The 23,373-nt window shown below is 47.0% G+C and overlaps 1 protein-coding gene across 1 annotated transcript in view; it reads left to right on the plus strand.

The window, feature by feature from the left end:
* Positions 1-604: 604 nt before the first annotated feature.
* Positions 605-23,373, plus strand: part of LOC140212364 (solute carrier family 22 member 23-like) — a 131,122-nt gene continuing 108,353 nt past the window's right edge. The window contains exon 1 of the mRNA XM_072283072.1: positions 605-1,033. Coding sequence (XP_072139173.1) covers positions 731-1,033 — 303 coding nt within the window. The 5' untranslated portion in view covers positions 605-730. The remainder of the gene's footprint in view (positions 1,034-23,373) is intronic.

The raw sequence follows: 23,373 nt of genomic DNA on the forward strand, positions 1-23,373 counted from the left end.
CTCTGTTCCTCTCACTATATCTTCCTTTGATGCTCCCCTCCCCCTTTCTCTCTCCCTCGGCCTCCCGTCCCATGATCCCCTCCCTTCTCCAGCCTCATATCCCTTTTGCCAATCAACTGTCCAGCTCTTGGCTCCATCCCTCCCCCTCCTGTCTTCTCCTATCACTTCAGATCTCCCCCCTCCCTCTCCCTCTTTCAAATCTCTTACCACCTCTTCTTTCAGTTAGTCCTGATGAAAGGTCTCGGCCCGAAACGTCGGCTGTACCTCTTCCTATAGATGCTGCCTGGTCTGCTGCGTTCCACCAGCATTTTGTGGGTGTTCCCTGAATTTCCAGCATCTGTAGATCTCCTCGTGACTGGGTTATCAATACCTCTTTGCATTAACCAGGCTTCGTCACCGGGTTTCAATCAGCACTAGATTTCAGTATTCAGCAGAAGTGTTTCACTCGGCATCAGTCAAAAGGTTTTCGTAACCAGGTGACATTAACCAGGCGCCGGGTCCCACGCCAGCCACTCCGCGCTTGGTTCACTCGGGCCGGCCGCTGCGCTGGTCTGGTCGGCGGGGCGGGGAGGGGAGGGGCGGAGCTAGGGGCGGGAGAGGGAGGAGTCCGCCTCCAGGAGTTGCCGGGCGGTTGCACCTAAGGGTGTCGAGTTTTGTCGGGGTTCCTAATGGATTAATTCCGCGCCCTCTCCTCCGACCATCACCCTGTGCTCCCGCCCGCTCCGACCGCATGTCAGCAGAGCGGAACGCCGGCACGGGCTCCCCGGTCTCAGCCCGTCGGCTGTCGGCGGCGGCGCCCTGGCTGACCGGCAGTGCCCAGCGCCGGCTGTTGGTGCTCAGCTGCCTTCCTGCCATACTGCTTGGACTCAGCCACAGCTCCGACTCCCTCCTCACCTCCGAGCCTCTTGTAACGTGCGCCAACCGCAGCCGGGGGCTCGGTGCGCCGTGGCCGCTCCTTAACGCCAGCGAGTGCCGGTGCACACAGTGGGAGTACCAGCTGGACACGGGGCTGTACCAGAACATCGTCACTCAGGTAGGAGAGGGATGTGGCTGTGACGGGAGGCAGGTGGGGCGGGGGTCACTGGGGGAGCAAGGACCAATGGGAGTGCACAGTAAAGGGTATAAAGGGAGCGAACGGGAGAAAGATGGCAGTGTATGGGGAGGGGGAGTAGACGGGGAAGTCTGTAGAAAGCTGGAAGGGCGGGGAGGGGTGCTGGCGGGGGAAGGAGGGAAGTGTTGCGGGTTGGTGCGTGCGAGTGAATGGAGTCTCTGTTTGCACACTACTTCCAGAGTTCCATATTTGTTTTGCTTGTCTGGGTTTGTTACAATTTCTGGTCAGCCTGCTGTTGACCCCCGGGCCATGATGTAGAAGCTTGCAAGGACACCGTGACGCATACTGTGAACTGAGGTTTGAAATCGAAATGTTTTCTGTGTCAGCCCCGCGCTGTATAAGCGTAGCCATCGAGGGAAGAATACAAGGGAATCTTGTTGATGCGGGAATTCTTAAGCAACACACAGAAAATGCTGGAGAAACTCGGCAAGTCAGGTTGTCAGACCCCAGTGATCCCTGTAGACAGGTCAACGGGCACCCTGATCAAGGACTGTGATCTGTGGGCCCCGAGGGTGAGAGCTGAGTTTGTCTGTTTTGTTGTATGTTAGTTGTGTGGTGTTCTGCTGAACGTTGTGGCATTTTATGTTTGGCAGGAAGTGTGGTGACACTTACAGGGCTGCCCTCAGCACATTGTTGGAATGTAATTATTGTTAATGCAAACGACACTGTCTGCTTTGAGCAGGTGAGAGGAAAAGAAGGGATGAGAGGTTAGCTAGAAATGGGAATAGAAAAAGAGAAGGGGAAGGACATAGAAATTCCCTCAGGTTAGATCAGTCTCTGTTCATGTCATCGAGTTAGAGGCCACCCAGACGGAATATGCCGTGGTGTTGCTCCTCCAACCTGAGTGTGGTCTGGTCATGTTGGTAGAGCTTGCCATGGACAGACATCAGAATGGGAAGTTGAATTGAAATGGGTGGCCACGGGGAGATTGGAGTGAAGATGGTTAATGACATGGTGTCTCCGTACACTTGTGTGGGTCTCACTAATGTAGAGGAGGTTGCATCGCACTATCAGTGACCATGAAACCAGTGAAGTGTTGCCTAGTAATAAATGCCAGGAGCCAGATCAGTGGGGATGACAAGGGGTCACATAGGGCAATCCCTGCTGGGGGGGTGGGGGGGGTGAGGAAGTAGGGGAGAAAGGTGTGCTTAGTGATAGGTTACATGTCTGTAAGGTCTCGAGCAAGATGCCTTGATGATCTTGCCACTTTCGAGACTCCCAATTTTGCTAGTCAAACTCTTAGCAAAGGCTTCTTTGTGGAAGTTTATGTTTTCATAGTTACTTATTGGACAGGCTGAGGGTAACTGGTGTTTTTAAAGGCTCCTTTGGGCTTTCCTTGTCCAGTGGGATAATGGTGGGTTAGTGAGTCAACACTCAAGACTGGTGCAACAGAGCAAAGCCAAGATGTTGAGCAGGAAGATTTGGCCTTTACCTTCCTCGTGTGAATATATCTCTGAACTGTGGGAACTGGAAAAGGGGTTTCTTGTAGCTGGACCTCAAAACACAATTTGCCTTTGATATTTATCGGCATACCTGAGCTCCTGGGCAGTGTGTTTTGGCTGGGAGAGAATTGCATGAAGTACTGTTGCTATATTAATTCTGCTTGAACTGAAATAGTGTATTGAGTTTTGCAGAGGACAGGCTGTGACATTTTTTATACAAAATTCTCATAGGCCAATAATATGTCATTTAAAACCTGTTCACAAAACATGTTTGAAATGTCTGCTTTTTTCTGAGTCTTGAATGGCTGTGATTTCTATTCATTAGTGCCATTCAGTCTGGTGGACAGACAGCCTGGAGGACTTCGCAGTCAGCGAAGTTCTTTTTGATGTTTAGTCTCTGTTATGAGGGGACAGTGGCAGCCAAATTGTGCAGGGTTAGTAGCAATCTCACAGTGAACAGGGAATCTGTTCTTCACTGTAATGGTTAAAAAAATAAATGGACAGCAGGGTCAAGTTTCTTACCCCTCTTCAGCTGAAGAAAGCTCAAAAATTGGCCACATTGTTGTTTCCACATTTTGATACAGGAAAGGAGGCCATTCTGCCTCTCAGGTCAGCGTTGGCTCTGAGCTGGTCCCAGCCCCCCCCCCACTAATTTTCCCTTAAATTATTCTTTCGGCTGTCCTTTAACCTACTCCCCACCCATCCAACCACTCAGCTGCACACTGGGGTGGGGAAAACTACTGATCTGCGTGTCTTTGTGACATGGGAGGAAACTGAAGCACCGTGAGGAAATACACACATGCAAATTCCACATAGGTGTACAGTACACAAAGATAAGGCTTGGTCCTGGGTCACTGACGCTGTGATGCAGCAGCTCTGTCAAATCTGTGAAGGCTCCCTTTGTGAGAACAGCCTATTGTCAGGAGTTTTTGTCTGTTATGTTAATGAAGACTATAGTGGAAGAGCGGGCTCTCTGTCCTTTGAATCTTGATGATAGCATAAGCCAGTTTCTCAATTCCATTCAGAATAAACTGCAGCTTTGCAGAAACTATTCGTGATAGATGAACTGTTCCCAGTACGGTTACATGGGAATGTAGTTGCCATTGCTGCCCGCTCTTACCTGCATTCTTCGCTGCCTTTTGTTCTTTTTTTTAAAACACCCTCTGATAGAGATTTCGTCTTTCTTCTCAGTCTTGGGAAAGCGTAATGGTCATTTCAATCTTTAAGTGCCACTGCTTTTTAAGCCCATTTTCAGTAAATTGGTTTATTAACGTCACGTATACTGAGGTACAGTGAAAAGTTTTGTTCAGAGTGGCATTAAGAGATTATTTCATCACATCGGTTTATTGAGGTAGTAAAAGGTAAAAGCAATAACAGAGTGCAGAGTACAGTTGGAGAGTGCAGGCAGGCAGTGAAGTACATGGTAGCTGTGAGATCAAGAACCCATCTTATTGTACAGCGGATCTGTATAACAGTGGGATAGACATTGTCCTTGAGCCTGGTGGTATGTGCTATATATGTTTTGTATCTTCTGCTCAATGGGAGGGGGCAGAAGAGAGAATGCCTGGGTTGTGTGGGACTTTTGATTATGTTGGCTGTTTCACCAAGGCAATGAGAAGTATAGACAGAGTCCAGGGAGTGGAGGCTTGTTCTGTTGTGCCTTTCCCAATCCCGAAGTGCTTTACTTTTTTCTGTAGCTAATCACTGTGGCATGCAGGAAATAGAGCAGGGGGTATGTGCAAATATTGTGGTATACGCTGATGCAGCTGATACAGCTGCTGCACAGCTAGAGACCCAGGTTCAATACTGTCATCTGGTGCTGTCTGTGTGGAGTTTCCATATTTATCCTGTGACTGAATTTTGTCCTGAATGCTCTGGTTTCCTCTCACATCTCAAAGATGTGTGGGTTTCCAGGTTAATTACCTGCAATGAATTCTCTCTTGTGTAGGTGTACCCGGCTGGTGGTGTAGTGGCATCAGCGTCGGACTTCGGGCCGAAAGATCCCGAGTTCGAATCCAGCCGGCTCCACTGCACGCTTTCCATCCATGCTGGGTTATGAACTGGTGATCTCTTTGGAAACTCAACCAGCAGAAGGCAATGGCAAACCACTGCTGTAACTTGCTGGTACACGGTTTCCCCACTCCGGATGCGACGTACCTTTCCTTGTGTAGGTGGGAGGGTACTTCTGATCCAATAGGAATGGGTTTGCTCTGAAGTGCCTCATTCTTTGCCATGGGAAGAAATGAAATGTATGTATCTTCTACAGAATGTTAGTGATTCTGGTGTGAGGTTGTTTGACCTACAGAATAAGTTGGACCTTGATGAGACAGTGTAGGCAGGCGAGAATAGATTTACAGAGGGAAATCATGGTGAAGGAGCCAAGAGCTAGGCTAAGAATTAACTGAGTGTCCTTTCAAAAAAAAAATCATCGATCAATTGGCTTCATCCTGGGAATTGATTCCATGAAATTATGAAATACAAGAACCTGTTCAATCATAAGAGCCTCATCTGTTGGAACTAAAGCTTTACCTCCGCAGAAAATAAATGCATGCTGCAAAGCTGTCAGTATCTGTTTCAAAAAAAAAGTTTGTATTCTGGGATAAATCTTTTACTAGACCTATAGTGAGATATGCCCATCATGTAGTTTGCTCTGTGATCTAATTTTGGGGAGATTTGTCTATGTAGGTCATATTGAGTATATTAATAATTCTATCTAGGTAGTCTCCAACTTGATCATGAATATTGATTTCTCCTTACGGTAACTTATTCCTCCCCCCCCCCCCCCACTCAGACCTCTTACCTCTTCGCCTCGCCTGCCTATCACCTCCCACTGGTGCCCCTTCTTCCCTGTCCCCCATGGTCCACTTTCCTCTCCTATCAGGTTCCTTCTCCATCCCTTTACCTTTCCCATCCACCTGGCTTCACCTATCACCTAGCTAATCCTCCTCCTCTTCCCCCCCCCCCACCCCAACTTTCATTATTCTGGTATTTGCTCCTTCCTTTCCAGTCCTGAGGGAGGGTCTCAGCCTGAATTGTTTATTCTGTTTATTCATTTCCATAGATGATGCCTGGCCTGCTGAGTGCCTCCAGCATTGTGTCGTGCTCTGCATTTCCAGCACTTGTGTGCAGTATATTAATAATATAATGTTTTCTGTCCGTTAAGCATCGTTGATTTCATTGGATGCTGAATAGAGATTTTCCCATTGGCTAAATTGTTTTGTCCTTTTATCATCTCATTTTTGTGTCTCTCTCTCCAATCATTTCAATCTCTAGAACTCCCCGAGATCTGTGTTCCATTTCTGGAGTCTTAATCCTTGATTTTAGTTCAATCATTAATAGCCATGCCTTCAAATAAATACTGATTTCCTAAGAACTGGGATTTTCTCCCTAGTTCCATTTTCATTCTAGCTGCTTCTTCCTTTTTAGATGCACTTTTTTTTTAAAAAAACAACTTTTTGCTTGGATTTTTTAGCTTGTGTATCCTTGCCCTTTAAGCCATGTATCCTTCTTTCACCAAGGTGATGCATGTTGTTTAATAATACCTGTGAAATCACAAGATCACAAGACAAAGGAGCAGAAGTAGGCCATTCAGCCCATCGAATCTGCTCCACAGCACCCCCATGAGCTAAACTATTCACCCATCTAGTTCCAATTTCCGGCTTTTTCCCCATATCCCTTGATACCTTGACTAATTAGATACCTATCAATCTCCTCCTTAAGCACCCTCAATGATCGGGCCTCTGCAGCTGTATGTGACAACGAATTCCACAAATCCACGACCCTCTGGCTGAAAAAATTTCTCCTCATCTCTGTTTTAACTGGGTACTCTCTAATTCTAAGACTATGGCCTCTTGTCCTGGACTCACCCACCAAGGACTACTCTGTCCAACCCTTTCAACATTCGAAATGTTTCCATGAGATCCCTCCCTCATTCTTCTATACTCTAATGAATACAATCCAAGAGCCGACAAACGCTCTTCATATGTTAGCCCCTGCATTCCAGGAATCATCCTCATAAATCTTCTCTGAACTCTCTCCAACATCAGTACATCCTTTCTAAGATAGGGGCCCAAAACTGCACACAGTATTCCAAATGAGGTCTCACTAATGCCCCATAGAGCCTCATCAACACCTCCTTACTCTTATACACTATTCCTCTTGAAATGAATGCCAACATAGCATTCGCTTTCCTTACCGCCAATCCAACCTGGTGGTTAACCTTTAGGGTATCCTGCACGAGGACCCCCAAGTCCCTTTGCACTTACAATTTTTGAATTTTCTCCCCATCTAAATAATAATCTGCCCAATTATTTCTTCTCCCAAAATGTACAACCATACATTTGTCAACGTTGTATCTCACCTGCCATTTCTTTGCCCACTCTCCTAAACTGACTAAGTCTCTCTGCAACCTTTCCGTTTCTTCAACACTTCCTGCTCCTCCACCTATCTTGGTGTTATCCGCAAACTTAGCCACAAAACCATTTAATCCATAATCCAAATCATCGATATACATCGTAAAAAGAAGCGGCCCCTACACCGTCTCTGCGTAACACCACTAGTAACCGGCAACCAATCAGAATAGGATCCCTTTATTCCCACCCTTTGCTTTCTGCCTATCAGCCAATGCTCCACCCATTCCAATATCTTTCCTATAATTCCATGGGCTCTCATCTTATTAAGCAGCCTCATATGCAGCACCTTATCGAAGGCCTTTTGAAAATCCAAATACACAACATCCACAGCCTCTCCCTTGTCAATCTTATTCGAGATTACCTCAAAAAATTTCAATAGGTTGGTGGGGCAGGATCTTCCCTTTATGAAACCATGCTGGCTTCGGCCTATCTTGTCATGCACCTCGAGGTATTTCATAACCTCGTCCTTGAGGATTGACTCCAATATCTTTCCAACTACCGATGTCAGACTAATAGGTCTGTAATTTTCTTTTTGCTGCCTCCTTCCTTTCTTAGAGAACGGAGCTACGTTTGTGACCTTCCAGTCCTCCGGAACCATGCCAGAGTCTATTGATTCCTGGAAGATCATTTCGAATGTTTCCACAATCTCCAAAGCTACTTCCTTCAGAACCCTTGGGTGCACCTCATCTGGACCGGGAGACTTATCTATTCTTAGTCCACTTAGCTTCCTAACCACTTTCTCTCTAGTAATCTTGACTGTACCTAATTCTATTCTCTGATACCTCTGGCTATCAGGTATATTGCTCATGTCTTCCACTGTGAAGACTGATGCAAAATACTCATTCAGTTCCTCCGCCATCTTTGTTATCCATTATAATTTCTCAAACATCATTTTCAATCGGTCCTGTATCTACCCTTGTCACTCTTTTACTCTTCATATACTTAAAAGAACTCTTAGTATCCTTTTTTATGTTAATCGCCAACTTCCTTTCATAATTCATCTTTTCTTTCCTAATGACTTTCTTAGTTTCCTTCTGTAAGTTTTTAAAAGTCTTCCAGTCCTAATTTTTCCCACTAATTTTTGCTTCCTTGTACACCGTTTCTTTTGCTTTTATTTTTGCCTTAACCTCTCTCGTTAGCCACATTTGTGCCATTTTTCCATTCATGATTTTCTTTTTTCTTGGAATATATTTTTCCTGCATTTTCCTTATTTTTTGTAGGAATTTCATCCAATTCTGCTCTGCCGTCCCTCCATCTAGCTTACTTTTCCAATCGACTTGGGCCAGTTCCTCTCTCATACCACTGTAATTTCCCCTGTTCCACTGAAATATCGATACACCTGATACCAGCTTCTCCTTTTCAAATTTGAAACTGAACTCAATCATATTATGATCACTACTTCCAAGGGGTTCCTTTACCTCCAGCTCCCTAATCGCCTCAGGTTCGTTACACAGCACCCAATCCAAAACAGCCGGTCCTCTGGTGGACAAGCTGCCAAAAAGCCATCCTGTAGGCATTCTACAAACTCCCTCTCCTGAGATCCATTACCTTCCTGACTTTCCCAGTCCACTTTCATATTAAAATCCCCCATAATTATCTTGACATTTTCCTTCTGACTTGCTTTTTCTATTTCCAGCTGCAACTTGTAGTCCACATCCCGGCTGCAGTTTGGAGGCCTGTATATAACTGCTATTAGTGTCTTTTTACCCTTGCCATTTCTTAACTCAACCCATAAGGATTCTACCTCTTCTGATCATATGTCCCTTCTTTCTATTGATTTGATATCATTAATTACCATCAGGGCCACGCCACCCCCTTTACCTACCTTCCTATCTTTCCTATACACTGTGTATCCTTGGATATTCAGCTCCCAATCACATCCATCATTTAGCCATGACTCGGTGATGGCCACAATGTCATATCTTTTAACCTGCAGCTGTGCAGCAAGGTCATCCACTTTATTTCTAATGCTGCGTGCATTTAAGTACAGTACATTTAGATCAGTATCTGTTGCTGATTGATTTTGCTATATTTCTATTTTGCAGCAAATTATCCTGTATATTCACCGGCCTGTCCTCCTTGCCATCTTTGCTGCACAGTATTTTTGACTTATTTCTATTTTCCTCTTCCTCAACCCTAACACCTTGGTTTTCTTCCCCTTGCCAACTTAGTTTAAACCCTCCCTAACAGCTATATTAAACAATCCCACCAGGATATTAGTATTTTTTGAGTTCAGGTGTAATCCATCTTTTTTGTATAAGTCATACTTTCCCCAAAATAGATCCCAATGATTCAAGAATTTGAAGCCCTGCCCCCTGCACCAGTTACTTAGCCACACATTCATCTGCTTAATTCTGCTATTCTTACCATCATTAGCGCGCAGCTCAGGCAGCAATCCTAATATTATTACTCTGGAGGTCCGGCTTTTCAATTTTCTTCCTAACTCCCAGTAATCTTTCTTCAGGGCCTCCTCTCTTTTTCTGTCTATGTCATTGGTACCAACATGTACCAAGACTTCTGGCTGCTCGCCCTCTCTCCTCAGAATACTCTGGACTCGATCTGAGACATCCCGTACCTTGGCACCAGGGAGGCAATACACCATCCGGGTATCCTTGTCCGGCTCGCAGAATCTCTTGTCTGTCCCCCTTATGATGGACTCCCCTATAACTACCGCGTTTCTTCTTGCTCTCTTGATTTCGGCGCTGGGCAGAATGCCAGAGTCTCGATCACTGTGGTCCTCCTCTGTCAGGTCTGCAAAACGATATATTGATTTCTGAGGGGGACTGTCACAGGGGTGCTATCCACTACCTCTCTATAGGTAGTATCTATCACCTCCTCACTTTCCCTAATTAGCAAAAGGTCATCAATTTCCATCTCCAGTTCCTTAACATAGTCCTTCAGGAGCCTCATCTCAGTGCACCTGGTGCAGATGTAATCCTTGGGGAGGCTGGGAGTCTCCCAGGGTCCCCACATCTGGCACTCCAAGCACAACACTAATCCTAGATGCATACCTCTAATGCTACTGTTTGTACTAAATACCAAAAAACTGTAACTTACTCCGTTACTATGAGACTTAACGGTCGCAAGAAGCCTCTTCCCGTCTCCGCCGAAGCCCGTTGAGCCAAAGCCCTTTCACTCTGCACCCTCTCAGTCCGCAGCCCGCTCCGATGCTGCCCGCTGGATATGGCGGTTTTCTTTTTAAACTGTTCGCGCTCAACTGTCTGACGTCACGCACCTGCGCAGTCTGGCCTCTCTCCTACTCCGAGAAATAAAATGCCTTGCTATATTAAGACTTTCAAGGACTCTTCATCTCATTTTCTCTATTTATTGTTCATTGTCATTTTTCTCTTTTTCTTTTGGATTTGCAGTTTATTGTCGTTTGCACACCAGTTATCTGCCCTGTTGGTGTGGCCTTTCGTTGATTCTATTATGGCTATTGGATTTATTAAGTATGCCTACAAGAAAATGAATCTCTGTTTGTATATGGTGTCGTAAATTTGCTTTGAACGTTGACTGCTATATTACTGGAAAATGCTCTGCTCAGTTAATTTCTTTCTTTAAATTGCATGGCAGTGCAAGATCCACTTGAATGCTTTACTTGAATTTAAAGGACAATGCCTTGGCTGATATTTCTTGACCTTTCAGTACGAAATCAGCATCACAATGATTCTTCCACTGAGGCTTTTCTTACCTCTCCAAACTGCCAATGGCAGCACAGAGCGCTACCCTGTCGTCAGTGCTGTCTCTCTGTAAGGCATTCTCTTGGTTGGGCACCTTGGTGCACAGCTTTCGGTGAAAATTGTTCTGGGGGTTGATATCTATCAACTAAGGATGACATTCTGTTAGAACATAGAACAGTGTAGCACACAATATTGTAGCAAGCCAATTAGTAATCAAATGACTAACTAAACTAATCTCTTCTGCCTACACAATTTCCATATCCTTCCATTTTCCTCATTCATTTGGCAACCTAAACATTTCTTAGTCTCAAGTGTTATTGCCTCTACTACCATTCAGGCACCCACCACTCTGCGATTTTATAAAGAAAAACTTGCCCTCACTTTAAATGGACGCCCTCTGGTATTAGTTGTTTCAGCCCTGGGAAAAAGTTAGTCTGTTTACTCTGTGCCTCTCATAATCTTGTAAAACTCCATCAGATCTCCCCTCAGTCTCTGCTGCAGAGAAAACAATTTAAATTTGACCAAACTCTCGTTATAACACATGCTCTCTAATGTAGAAACAACTTCTGCACCCTCTCCAAAGCCTCGACAGCCTTCCTATAATGGGATGACTAGAACTGTATGCAGTACTCCAGATGCGGCCTAACTGGACTTTTATAAAGCTGCAACATAACTTTCTGACTTTAGAACTCAGTGCCTCGACTAATAAAGCCAAACATGCCGTAAGCCTTCCTAACCACCCTATCAACTTGTGTAGCCACTTTCAAGGAGCTATGAACTTGGATTCCAAGATCCCTTTGCCCTTTAACAGCGTACTGCTTCTTTGCATTTGATCTACCAAGGTGTAACACTTCACATTTGGTCAGGTTAAGCTCCGCCTGCCATTTCTCTGCCATTGATCTATATCGATTTGTATTCTTTGCCAGTTTTCTGTGCTATCTACAACACCACTGTTCTTTGTATCATCCGCAAACTTGCGAACTCACCCGTCTACATTTTATTCTAGGTTACTTATATGCATTACAAGCAAGCAGTTCCTGTATAGATCTCTATTGCACCACTAATTACAGACCTCCAACTCGAATAAATCCCTTCAACTACTGTCCTCTTTCTGTGTCTTACCCACTACCCTATGCGCAAACCAGTTCCACATCCAAACAGCTAATCTGACACAGACCCCATGAGAGGCTTTGTCAAATGTCTTACTAAAATCCATTTAGACAACATCCACAATTTACCTTTATCAATCACCCTTGTCGTCTTGTCAAAAGACTCAGTCTACCTTGCGGTGGCTGCATAGAGTTTCAGTGCGTCCCTCAGCATGTACTCCTGCAGCCGAGAATGTGCCAGTTGGCAGCATTCTGCCACGGACATCTCCATGCGCTGGTATATCATCAAGTCTCCGGCCGACCAAAGAGCGTCTTTCACCAAGTTGATGATCTGCCAGCAGCACCGGATGTTGGTCTCCATGTGCGTCCTCAGGAAAAGTCCGTATATCAGAGAGTCCGCTGTTAACGCAGCTGCTGGGGATGAAACGTGACATTAGCCCATCCATCCTTCTCTACACCTTCTCCCCGAACTCAGTATGCAAAGAGGTGGGTCACAGACTCCTCCTCACTACAGTCCTCCCGTGGGCAGCGGGGTGTGGAGATGACGTCCGGGGCATACAGGAGGAATCTGACTGGGAGGGCCCCTCTCACCGCCAGCCAGGCGAGGTCCTGGTGCCTGTTGGTGAGGTCTGGCGATGAGGCATTTTGCCAGGTGAACTGGACGGTCTGCTCAGGGAACCACCCCACTGTGTCCATCACGTCCTTCTCCTGCAGTGCCTGCAGGACGTTACATGCCGACCACTGCCTGATGGCCCTGTGGTCAAAGACGTTGACCTGGAAGAACTTTTCTTCGAAGGACAGGTATGGCGGCAACGACCAGCTGACTGGGGCATTGCGCAGGAGTGGGGCCAGACCCATCCTTCGTAGCCAGGGCGACAGGTAGAACCTGGGCACATAGTGATACTTGGTGCCCACATATCTGTGTTCCACACACAGTCTGATGAAGCCACACACAAAGCTGGCCATCAGGGTGATGTTCTTGCCCCCATTGTTCAGGGACTTGTGCATGACGGTCCATCTCACCCGCTCCATCTTGGATCCCCAGACGAATCTGAAGACAGCTCGGGTGATTTCCGAGCTGTAGGAGCAGGGGACGGGTCACACCTGCGCCAAGTACAGCAGCCCTGAGAGCACCTCACACCTGATGACCAGGTTCTTGCCCGTTATCGACAGGGAGCGCCCTCTCCACAGTCCCAGTTCTGTTTCACCTTGGCAGTCCGCTCCTGCCAGCTCTTATTGCACGCCTCGGCCCCTCCGAACCAGATCCCCAACACCTTCACGTGATCAGACCTGATGGTGAAGGGGACACTGGATCGGTCGGGCCAGTTGCCGAAGAGCATGGCTCCGCTCTTCGTGCGGTTGACCCTGGCCCCCGATGCTAACTCAAACTGTTCACAGATGCTAATCAGCCTGCGAACTGACCTTGGATCAGAGCAGAAGATGGTGACATCGTCCATGTACAGGGAGGTTTTCACTTGGGTCCCTCCACTGCCTGGCAGCATCGCCCCTCTTATGCCCTCATCCCTCCTGATGGCTTTGGCAAAGAGTTCAATGCAGCACACGAACAAGACGGGAGAGGGGACAGCCTTGCCTGACTCCAGACCTGATGGGGAAGCTGTCTGTTTCCCACCCGTTGACCTGGACTGCACTATGGATGTCTGTGTAGAGCAGTCTGATCCAATTCCGGATTCCCTCCTCAAATCCCATTTTGGAGAGCACGTCCACCACGTACGTGTGCGATATCCTGCTGAAGGCTTTCTCCTGGTTCAGGCTGACCAGGCAGGCGTTCACCCCTCTGTCCTGCACCTAGGCGATGGTGTCCCTCAGCAGCGCGAGGCTGTCTGAGATCTTCCTGCCCGGTACAGCACAGGTTTGGTCCGGGTGGATCACCTGTCCCAGAGCAGACTTGACCCTGTTGGCAATAGCCTTGGACAGGATGTTGTAATCCACTTTCAGGAGAGAGATGGGTCTCCAATTTCTAATGCCCTCCCTTTCCCCCTTCTGCTTGTAGATGAGGGTGATGATGCCCTTCTTCATTGACTCAGACATACTGCCGGCCAGAAGCATAGTGTTGTACACTTCCAGCAGGTTAGGGCCCATCCAGTTCCACAGAGCTGAGTACAACTCAGCCGGTAAGCCGTCGCTTCCGGGAGTCTTACTTGACTCAAAGGAACGGATGGAGCCTGTCAGCTCGTCCAGGGTCAGTGGCTGATCCAGACTCTCCCGCTTGCCATCGCCCAAGACCTGCGTGATAGACGACAGGAAGTTGCGGGAGGCTGTGGATTCTGTAACCTTTTTGTCGTACAGACCGGCATAGAAGGACCTGCAGATCCTCAGTATGTCCTTCTGCGAGGATGCGACTGAGCCGTCCTCTTCCTTAAGGTTGTGGATGACAGAGCTCCCCCTGTGCACCTTTTGGAAGAAGAAGCGTGAGTGCGTCTCGTCCTGCTCTGCAGTTTGGACCCTTGATCTTGGAGGATTTGGCAACGAGGTGCTGGGCTTGCCGGCCCTTCACCTCTCGCAATTCCTCCCTGACATCCACCCCCTTTGACTGCAGAAGGAGAAGTTGCTGTAACTCTGTCTGGAGTTTACGCAGTTCCCTCTGCTCCTCTTGATGTTCTCCTTGGTGGCTTCCCACCAGTGAACCGGGGAATCAAAGAAGGCTTTCAAGGTTCTCCAACCTGTGTACTCCCTCTCCAGTTCCTCGATGTTCTCTGGGGTCAGCAGCTTTATGTTCAGCTTCCACGTCCCCCTGCTTGCCTTCCGGTCCCCCTGTAAGTGGCAGGTGGCTCGCAGAAGGCAGTGGTCAGAGAAGAACACCGGCATGATGTCGGTGGATCTGACCCTGTCCAGGTGGCTTGTGGCTGTGCTCCACCTGTGTGGGTCCCACAAGTATCAATAAAGACACATACTTGCAGTATCCCACTACTTGTTCATCCAGAAATTCAACATACCACAGTGTCTCCCCCCCCCTCCCCCCCCCTCTCCCCCCCCCTCTCCCCCCCCCTCTCCCCCCCCCTCTCCCCCCCCCTCTCCCCCCCCCTCTCCCCCCCCTCTCCCCCCCCTCTCCCCCCCCTCTCCCCCCCCTCTCCCCCCCCTCTCCCCCCCCTCTCCCCCCCCTCTCCCCCCCCCTCTCCCCCCCCCTCTCCCCCCCCCTCTCCCCCCCCCTCTCCCCCCCCCTCTCCCCCCCCCTCTCCCCCCCCCCTCTCCCCCCCCCTCTCCCCCCCCCTCTCCCCCCCCTCCAGAAGGGAGAAATAAACAACTCGCTGATTTACGATGCTAAGAGTCTGTTGCATTGCTTTTTCCGAGCTCTGTGTCCAAAGAACTCTGGTCTCTGGACACACAGCCAACAGCCAGCTTGCTGCTTTCGATCTTCATTCTCCCATGACACATGGATTCCCTGCAGAGGCACCAACCTCGAGTCTGCCCGCCTCCAGAGCCACGAAATTCGGGAACTTCGAAGTCGATCTAATCTTCTAGGCCGCTTCCTTGGTATATCGAATAACACCAGTCGTGAGCACATTGGCTCATCTGTAATTTGTCCAGCAGCAACGTACGTGATAGCCAAGAGCCAATTCGTCAGCACTGTTTACAAACTAATCTTTATAGTTTACAGTTACTGGAATGTTGTCAGTTTAGATCAACCCCTCCCCTATCTTGTTCGGATTCCATGTGCTATTCACCACTCCCCTAATGGTTCCCATTATCACCTCCTTTACATTGCAGATTCAAGCCTTTTGTATTGTGTACTGCCCTCTAGCAGCTGTCTCGAACCTGCGTAATTCCCCCACCCCACCTCCATCTGCCCCATTTTCTTCTTCATCTGGCTCCATTCACCTGTTCCTGACTCCCAACTCCAAGCGAATGGTGCAACTTGCCATACAAAAGTGCTGGAGGATCTCCACAGGCCAGGCAGCATCTACGGAAAGGAGTAAACCTTTGCCATTTCAGGCTGAGATGGTGACTATTTGTTCTTTTCCATAGACGCTGCCCGGCCTGCAGAGTTCCTCCAGCATTTTGTGTTGCTTTAGATTTCCAGCATTGGCAAATTTTCTTGTTTATTATCTTTCATGTCTCAGTCCACCAATTCCTGTCTCAGCAATTATATTCCTGTCCGATCTTGGCCACTTTTCCTTTCCATTCAATCCTAATGCATGGTCCTGGCCCAAAATGTCACCAATTCCTTCCCCACACTGAGTTCCTCCAGCAGATTAAATGTTCTTCCAGATTCCAGCATGTCAGTCTCTTGACTCCAGTGCTCTCCCACTATGGCATTTGCAGGCATCAGGGGCATGCTTCTCTTGATAGCAGTGTGATTTGGAGATCTGTGGCTGTCATGATAAGTTATCCACACAAAAGAAAGTTTTTGCATGGGACACCCCTCACTCCTCTCCAAGTATTTTGTTTTGATTTTAGCCAAAGGAAATTTGTTTCTTCAGCTGAGCTTCAATAGTGTATAACTGTTGCATCCAGGATTGTGATTTCTGTTATTTCAGTGGTGTGGTACAACGGCATGGAGTTTTGGGGATGTATACTAAGTGAATATTCATCTGTCAGCAGGAACACTACACATACGTAAGAGTACTCCCATATTAGAACATCTGTGGGAGATGTATGTCACTTGTTCTCTGACCAGGCTAGAGGGCTCCAGTGCCTTCTGAGTGCGGGTTATGGTGGCAGAAATGTGCAGCTCAGTCTTGCAAATAGTTTAATGATGTTTTCTTATTCCTCTCCATAGATGCTGCCTGACCTGCTGAGTTCCTCTAGGGTTTTGTGTGTGTTACTCTGGTTTTCCAGCATCTGCAGAATCTCTTGTGTTAAAAATATTGTTTTGTTAGCTGGGAACAATCTGATTTAATGTGCCCTTGATAGTTACTGTGTGACAGTAATGAATGTGTATGTGTAGATTGTGCATCAAAACATTATGCTTGAATATTGTGAAACACTAATGTATTGTGCTAATTGGCACACACTTGTGTTTTTCTTGGCTTAATTGACAGGTTTCAGTAAACAGATTTAGAACTATCAGGGAAAGAATATTTACTTTAAACACAATTGAATGTTTCTTATTTGCGCGGTGAAGATTATTGTTGTGGTTGGTTACTCTGGAAATGCTCTGAAACACACAACATGCTGGAGGATCTCAGCAGGTCAGACAGTATCCATGGAAATGAATAAACAGTTGACATTTCGCCCTGAGACCCTTCAGGGCTGGAAAGGAAGAAGCCAGAATAAGAAGGTGGGGTGAGGGGAAGGAGTATCAAGTAGATAGAAGGTGATAGGTGAAACCAGGTGGGGGGGGGGGAAATGAATTGAGAAGCTGGGAGATCATCACAGGTTGAAAAGATAAAGGACTAGAGAAGAAGGAATCTAGTAGGAAAGGAAAAAGGGATAGAGGAGGTGCATCAAGAATAGGTGATAGAATGAGGAGGGGAAAATTACTGGAAGTCAGAGAAATCTATGATCATGTTATCAGGAGGATATGAACCAAAATATGGGGATCGGAATTAAAATGTTTGTCCACCGGGAAACCTTGTTGCAGATGGAGCAAAGGTGCTTGACAAGGCAGTGCCCCAATCTACATTAGGTCTCACTAGCATACAGGAAGTTGCAGCAGGAACACCGGATACATTTAGAATACCCCCACTCTCTGCTCTTCACAGGAATCGCGCTCTCTGTGATCCCCTTACCTATTTGTCCCTTCTGACTAATCTCCCTCCACTTATCCCTTCAAGTGAAGTACTACAGCTGCTCATTCACCACCTCCCTCACTTCCATTCAGGGCCCCAAACACTGCTTCCAGGTGATGCAACACACTTCACTAGCAAACCTGTCGTGGTTAGCTGCTGTAGTTGGTGCTCACGATGTGACTTCCTCTGTGTTGGTCAGACCTGACATGGATTGGGGAACCGCTTTGTCGAGTCCTTTCGCCCTGTCCACTGTAAGCAGCATTTCCCAATGGCCACTCATTTTAATTCCAATTCCCACTCCGACATGTCTGAGAAATGGAGCAGGTGCAGGCGAGGGCAGTATTGATGGTGGAGGAAGAGAAGCCCTGTTATTTGAAGAAAGAGGATATCTCTGGAAAGGAAAGCCTCTTCTTGGGAACAGATGCAGTGGAAATGGAGGAACTGAGAAAAGGGAATGACTTTTTTTTTACAGGTAACAGCATGGGAAGAAGTATAGATAGCTGTGAGATTCAGTAAGCTCTCATCTATGACTGCCTCATTCTCCCTTATGAGTCGAAGGTCATCCAGCTGCTGCTCCAGATTCATTACACGGTTTTCCAGATCGCCCAGCCGTATGCACTTCTGACAGATGTGACTCTGCGGGAGAGGGGCGTTCCCCCAAGACTACCACATCTCACATGAGAGGCACATCACCGTCTCAGGAGGCATTGTAAAAACTAACTGCGAGCAAACTTGTCTTCCGCTTCTTCTTGTCAAAGCCTCTCGAGTCAAAGCCTCAAAGCTCCACTCTTTCACTGGCCCACTCACTCACTGGCTGCTTTCCACTCAGTCAGGATTTGTTTTGTGTGTGGAGGATGGAAGAGGAATGGCAGAGTAAACTGGCAAAGAGATCTCCTCTGGAGAAGGATGCTTGTAGACTTTAAAAAGCTGCAGGTGGTCAATGTGCAAGAAGTTCCTTTCCCTGCTTTGAGAGGTTGGTCATGGCTAGAATCATCTCCTGCCTCAGCAAGGACCTGGACCCACTACAATTTGCCTATCACCACAATAGGTCTACAGCGGACGTGATCTGACTGGCTCTCCATGCGGCCTTGGATCAACTGGACAATACAAATACCTATATCAGAATGGTGACTAAAGCTCAGTATTTAACACCGTCATTCCTATAGCTGTGATTGAAAAGCTCCAGAACCTGGGCCTCTGCAGCTGGATCCTCGACTTACTAACCGGAAGACTACAATCTGTGCCGATTGGAAATAACATCGCCACCTCGCTGACTATGCTGGTGCACCTCAGTGATGTGTGCTTGGCCTATTGCTCTACTCTCTCTCTATTCCCATGACTGTGTGGCTAGACACACCTGAAATGCTTAAGTTTGCTGTTGATACAACCATTGTTGGCAGAACCTCAAATGGTGATGAAAGGGCCTACAAGAGCAAGATACACCAGCTAGTTGAGTGGTGTTGCAGCAGCAACCTTGCACGTAACGTCAGTAATACCAAAGAGCTGATTGTGACTTCAGAAAGAGTAAAGACATGGGAACACACACCAGTCCTCATACAAGGACCAGAAGTGGAAAGTGTGAGCAACTTCAAGTTCCTGGATGTCAATGTCTCTGAGGATCAAACCTGGACCTTCGCCTGGTCAGGGAGAGTGAGGAGTTGATGGAGAGGAGTTACAGGCAGGTGGTCACACCGGGGCCATGGGAGACAGACAAGTGGGCCACGGTTAGGAGGGGAAAGGGAAAGAGTCAGGTAATAGAGAGTACCCCAGTGACTGTGCCCCTTGACAATAGGTACTCCTGTTTGAGTACTGTTGGGGGGACAGCTTACCTGGGGGAAGCGACAGTGGCCGTGCCTCCGGCACAGAGTCCGGCCCTGTAGCTCAGAAGGGTAAGGGAAGGAAGAAGAGGGCAGTTGTAATAGGGGACTCGATAGTAAGGGGGTCAGATAGGCGATTCTGTGGATGCAGTCCAGAGACCCGGATGGTAGTTTGCCTCCCTGGTGCCAGGGTCTGGGATATTTCTGATCGTGTCCAAGATATCCTGAAGTGGGAGGGTGAGGAGCCAGAGGTTGTGGTACATATAGGTACCAATGACATAGGTAGGAAAAGGGATGAGGTCCTGAAAGGAGAATATAGGGAGCTAGGAAGGGAGTTGAGAAAAAGGACTGCAAAGGTAGTAATCTCAGAATTACTGCCTGTGCCACGCGACACTGAGAGTAGGAATGCAATGAGGTGGGGGATAAATGCGTGGCTGAGGGATTGGAGCGGGGGCAGGGATTCAAGTTTTTGGATCATTGGGACCTTTTTTGGCGCAGGCGTGACCTGTACAAAAAGGACGGGTTACACTTGAATCCTAGGGGAACCAATATCCTGGCGGGGAGATTTGCGAGGTCTACTGAGGTGACTTTAAACTAGAATGGTTGGGGGGGTGGGAATCAAATTAAAGAGATTAGGAGAGAGGAGGTTAGCTCACAGCAGGGGAATGGGAACCAGTGCAGAGAGACAGAGGGGTGTAAAATGAGGGTAGAAGCAAAAAGTAGTAAGGTGAAAAGTAAAAGTGGCAGGCCGGCAAATCCAGGGCAAGCATCAAAAAGGGTCACTTTTCAACATAATTGTATAAGGGCCAAGAGTGTTGTAAAAGCGAGCCTGAAGACTTTGTGTGTCAATGCAAGGAGCATTCGTAACAAGGTGGATCAATTAAAAGTGCAGATTGTTATTAATGAATATGATATAGTTGGGATCACAGAGACATGGCTCCAGGGGGACCAAGGATGGGAGCTCAACATTCAGGGATATTCAATATTCAGGAGGGATAGACATGAAAGAAAAGGAGATAGGGTAGCATTGCTGGTTAGAGAGGAGATTAACGCAATAGAAAGGAAGGACATTAGCCGGGAGGATGTGGAATCGATATGGGTAGAGCTGCATAACACTAAGGGGCAGAAAACGCTGGTGGGAGTTGTGTACAGGCCACCTAACAGTAGTAGTGAGGTTGGGGATGGTATTAAACAGGAAATTAGAAATGTGTGCAATAAAGGAACAGCAGTTATAATGGGTGACTTCAATCTACATATAGATTGGGTGAACCAAATTGGTAAGGGTGCTGAGGAAGAGGATTTCTTAGGATGTATGCGGGATGGTTTTTTGAACCAACATGTCGAGGAACCAAGTTGAGAGCGGGCTATTCTAGACTGGGTATTGAGCAATGAGGAAGGGTTAATTAGCAATCTTGTTGTGAGAGGCCCCTTGGGTAAGAGTGACCATAATATGGTGGAATTCTTCATTAACTATATCACTCTCCATCTTAATTCAGAAACAAAGGTTCTGAACTTAAAGAAGGGTAACTTTGAAGGTATGAGACGTGAATTAGCTAAGATAGACTGGCAAATGACACTTAAAGGGTTGACGGTGGATATGCAATGGCAAGCATTTAAAGATCGCATGGATGAACTACAACAATTGTTCATCCCAGTTTGGGAAAAGAATAAATCAAGGAAGGTAGTGCACTCATGGCTGACAAGGGAAATTGGGGATAGTATCAATTACAAAGAAGAAGCATACAAATTAGCCAGAAAAAGTGGCTCACCTGAGGACTGGGAGAAATTCAGAGTCCAGCAGAGGAGGACAAAGGGCTTAATTAGGAAGGGGAAAAAAGATTATGAGAGAAAACTGGCAGGGAACATAAAAACTGACTGTAAAAGCTTTTATAGATATGTGAAAAGAAAAAGATTGGTTAAGACAAATGTAGGTCCCCTACAGACAGAAACAGGTGAATTGATTATGGGGAGCAAGGACATGGCAGACCAATTGAATAACTACTTTGGTTCTGTCTTCACTAAGGAGGACATAAATAATCTTCCGGAAATAGAAGGGGACAGAGGGTCCAGTGAGATGGAGGAACTGAGGGAAATACATGTTAGTAGGAAAGTGGTGTTAGGTAAATTGAAGGGATTAAAGGCAGATGAATCCCCAGGGCCAGATGGTCTGCATCTCAGAGTGCTTAAGGGAGTAGCCCAAGAAATAGTGGATGCATTAGTGATAATTTTTCAAAACTCTTTAGATTCTGGACTAGTTCCTGAGGATTGGAGGGTGGCTAATGTAACCCCACTTTTTAAAAAAGGAGGGAGAGAGAAACCGGGGAATTATAGACCGGTTAGCCTAACGTCGGTGGTGGGGAAAATGCTAGAGTCAGTTATCAAAGATGTGATAACAGCACATTTGGAAAGCGGTGAAATCATCGGAAAAGTCAGCATGGATTTGTGAAAGGAAAATCATGTCTGACGAATCTCATAGAATTTTTTGAAGATGTAACTAGTAGAGTGGATAGGGAAGAACCAGTGGATGTGGTATATTTGGATTTTCAGAAGGCTTTTGACAAGGTCCCACACAGGAGATTAGTGTGCAAACTTAAAGCACACGGTATTGGGGGTAAGGTATTGGTGTGGGTGGAGAGTTGGTTGGCAGACAGGAAGCAAAGCGTGGGAATAAATGGGACCTTTTCAGAATGGCAGGCAGTGACTAGTGGGGTACCGCAAGGCTCAGTGCTGGGACCCCAGTTGTTTACAATATAAATGACTTGGATGAGGGAATTAAATGTAGCATCTCCAAGTTTGCAGATGACACAAAGCTGTGCGGCAGTGTTAGCTGTGAGGAAGATGCTAAGAGGATGCAGGGTGACTTGGATAGGTTAGGTGAGTGGGCAAATTCATGGCAGATGCAATTTAATGTGGATAAATGTGAGGTTATCCACTTTGGTGGCAAAAACAGGAAAACAGATTATTATCTGAATGGTGGCCGATTAGGAAAAGGGGAGGTGCAACGAGACCTGGGTGTCATTATACACCAGTCATTGAAAGTGAGCATGCAGGTACAGCAGGCGGTGAAAAAGGCGAATGGTATGCTGGCATTCATAGCAAGTGGATTCGAGTACAGGGACAGGGAGGTACTACTGCAGTTGTACAAGGCCTTGGTGAGACCACACCTGGAGTATTGTGTGCAGTTTTGGTCTCCTAATTTGAGGAAAGACCTCCTTGCCATAGAGGGAGTACAAAGAAGATTCACCAGATTGATTCCTGGGATGGCAGGACTTTGATATGATGAAAGACTGGATCAACTAGGCTTATACTCGTTGGAATTTAGAAGATTGAGGGGGGATCTTATTGAAACGTATAAAATCCTAAAGGGATTGGACAGGCTAGATGCAGGAAGATTGTTCCTAATGTTGGGGAAGTCCAGAACGAGGGGTCACAGTTTGAGGATAAAGGGGAAGCCTTTTAGGACTGAGATTAGGAAAAACTTCTTCACACAGAGAGTGGTGAATCTGTGGAATTTTCTGCCACAGGAAACAGTTGAGGCCAGTTCATTGGCTATATTTAACAGGGAGTTAGATATGGCCCTTGTGGCTAAAGGGATCAGGGGGTATGGAGGGAAGGCTGGTACAGGGTTCTGAGTTGGATGATCAGCCATGATCATACTGAATGGCGGTGCAGGCTCAAAGGGCCAAATGGCCTACTCCTGCACCTATTTTCTATGTTTCTATATCAATGCAGCTACAAAGAAGGCAGAACAGTGGCTATATTTCATTAGGAGTTTGAGGAGATTTGGTTTGTCACAAAAAACAATTGTAAATATCTACAGATGTACTGTGTAGAGCATTCTAATTGGCTGCATCACCATCTGGTATGGGGGGGTGGGCTACTGCACAGGATCGAAGTAAGCTGCAGAATTGTAAAGTCAGTCAGAGCCAACATGGGTACTAACCTCCATAGTATCCAGGACATCAAGGAGCAGTGCCCCAGAAGGTGGCATCCATCATTAAGGACCCCCACCACCCAGGTCATGCCCTCTTCTCATTGCTACCATCAGGAAGGGGGTACAGGAACCTGAAGGCACACACTGAACGATTCAGGAGCAGCTTCTTCCTGTCTGC

The sequence above is a fragment of the Mobula birostris genome, chromosome 19 (assembly GCF_030028105.1).
Source record: "Mobula birostris isolate sMobBir1 chromosome 19, sMobBir1.hap1, whole genome shotgun sequence".
NCBI lineage: Eukaryota > Metazoa > Chordata > Chondrichthyes > Myliobatiformes > Myliobatidae > Mobula > Mobula birostris.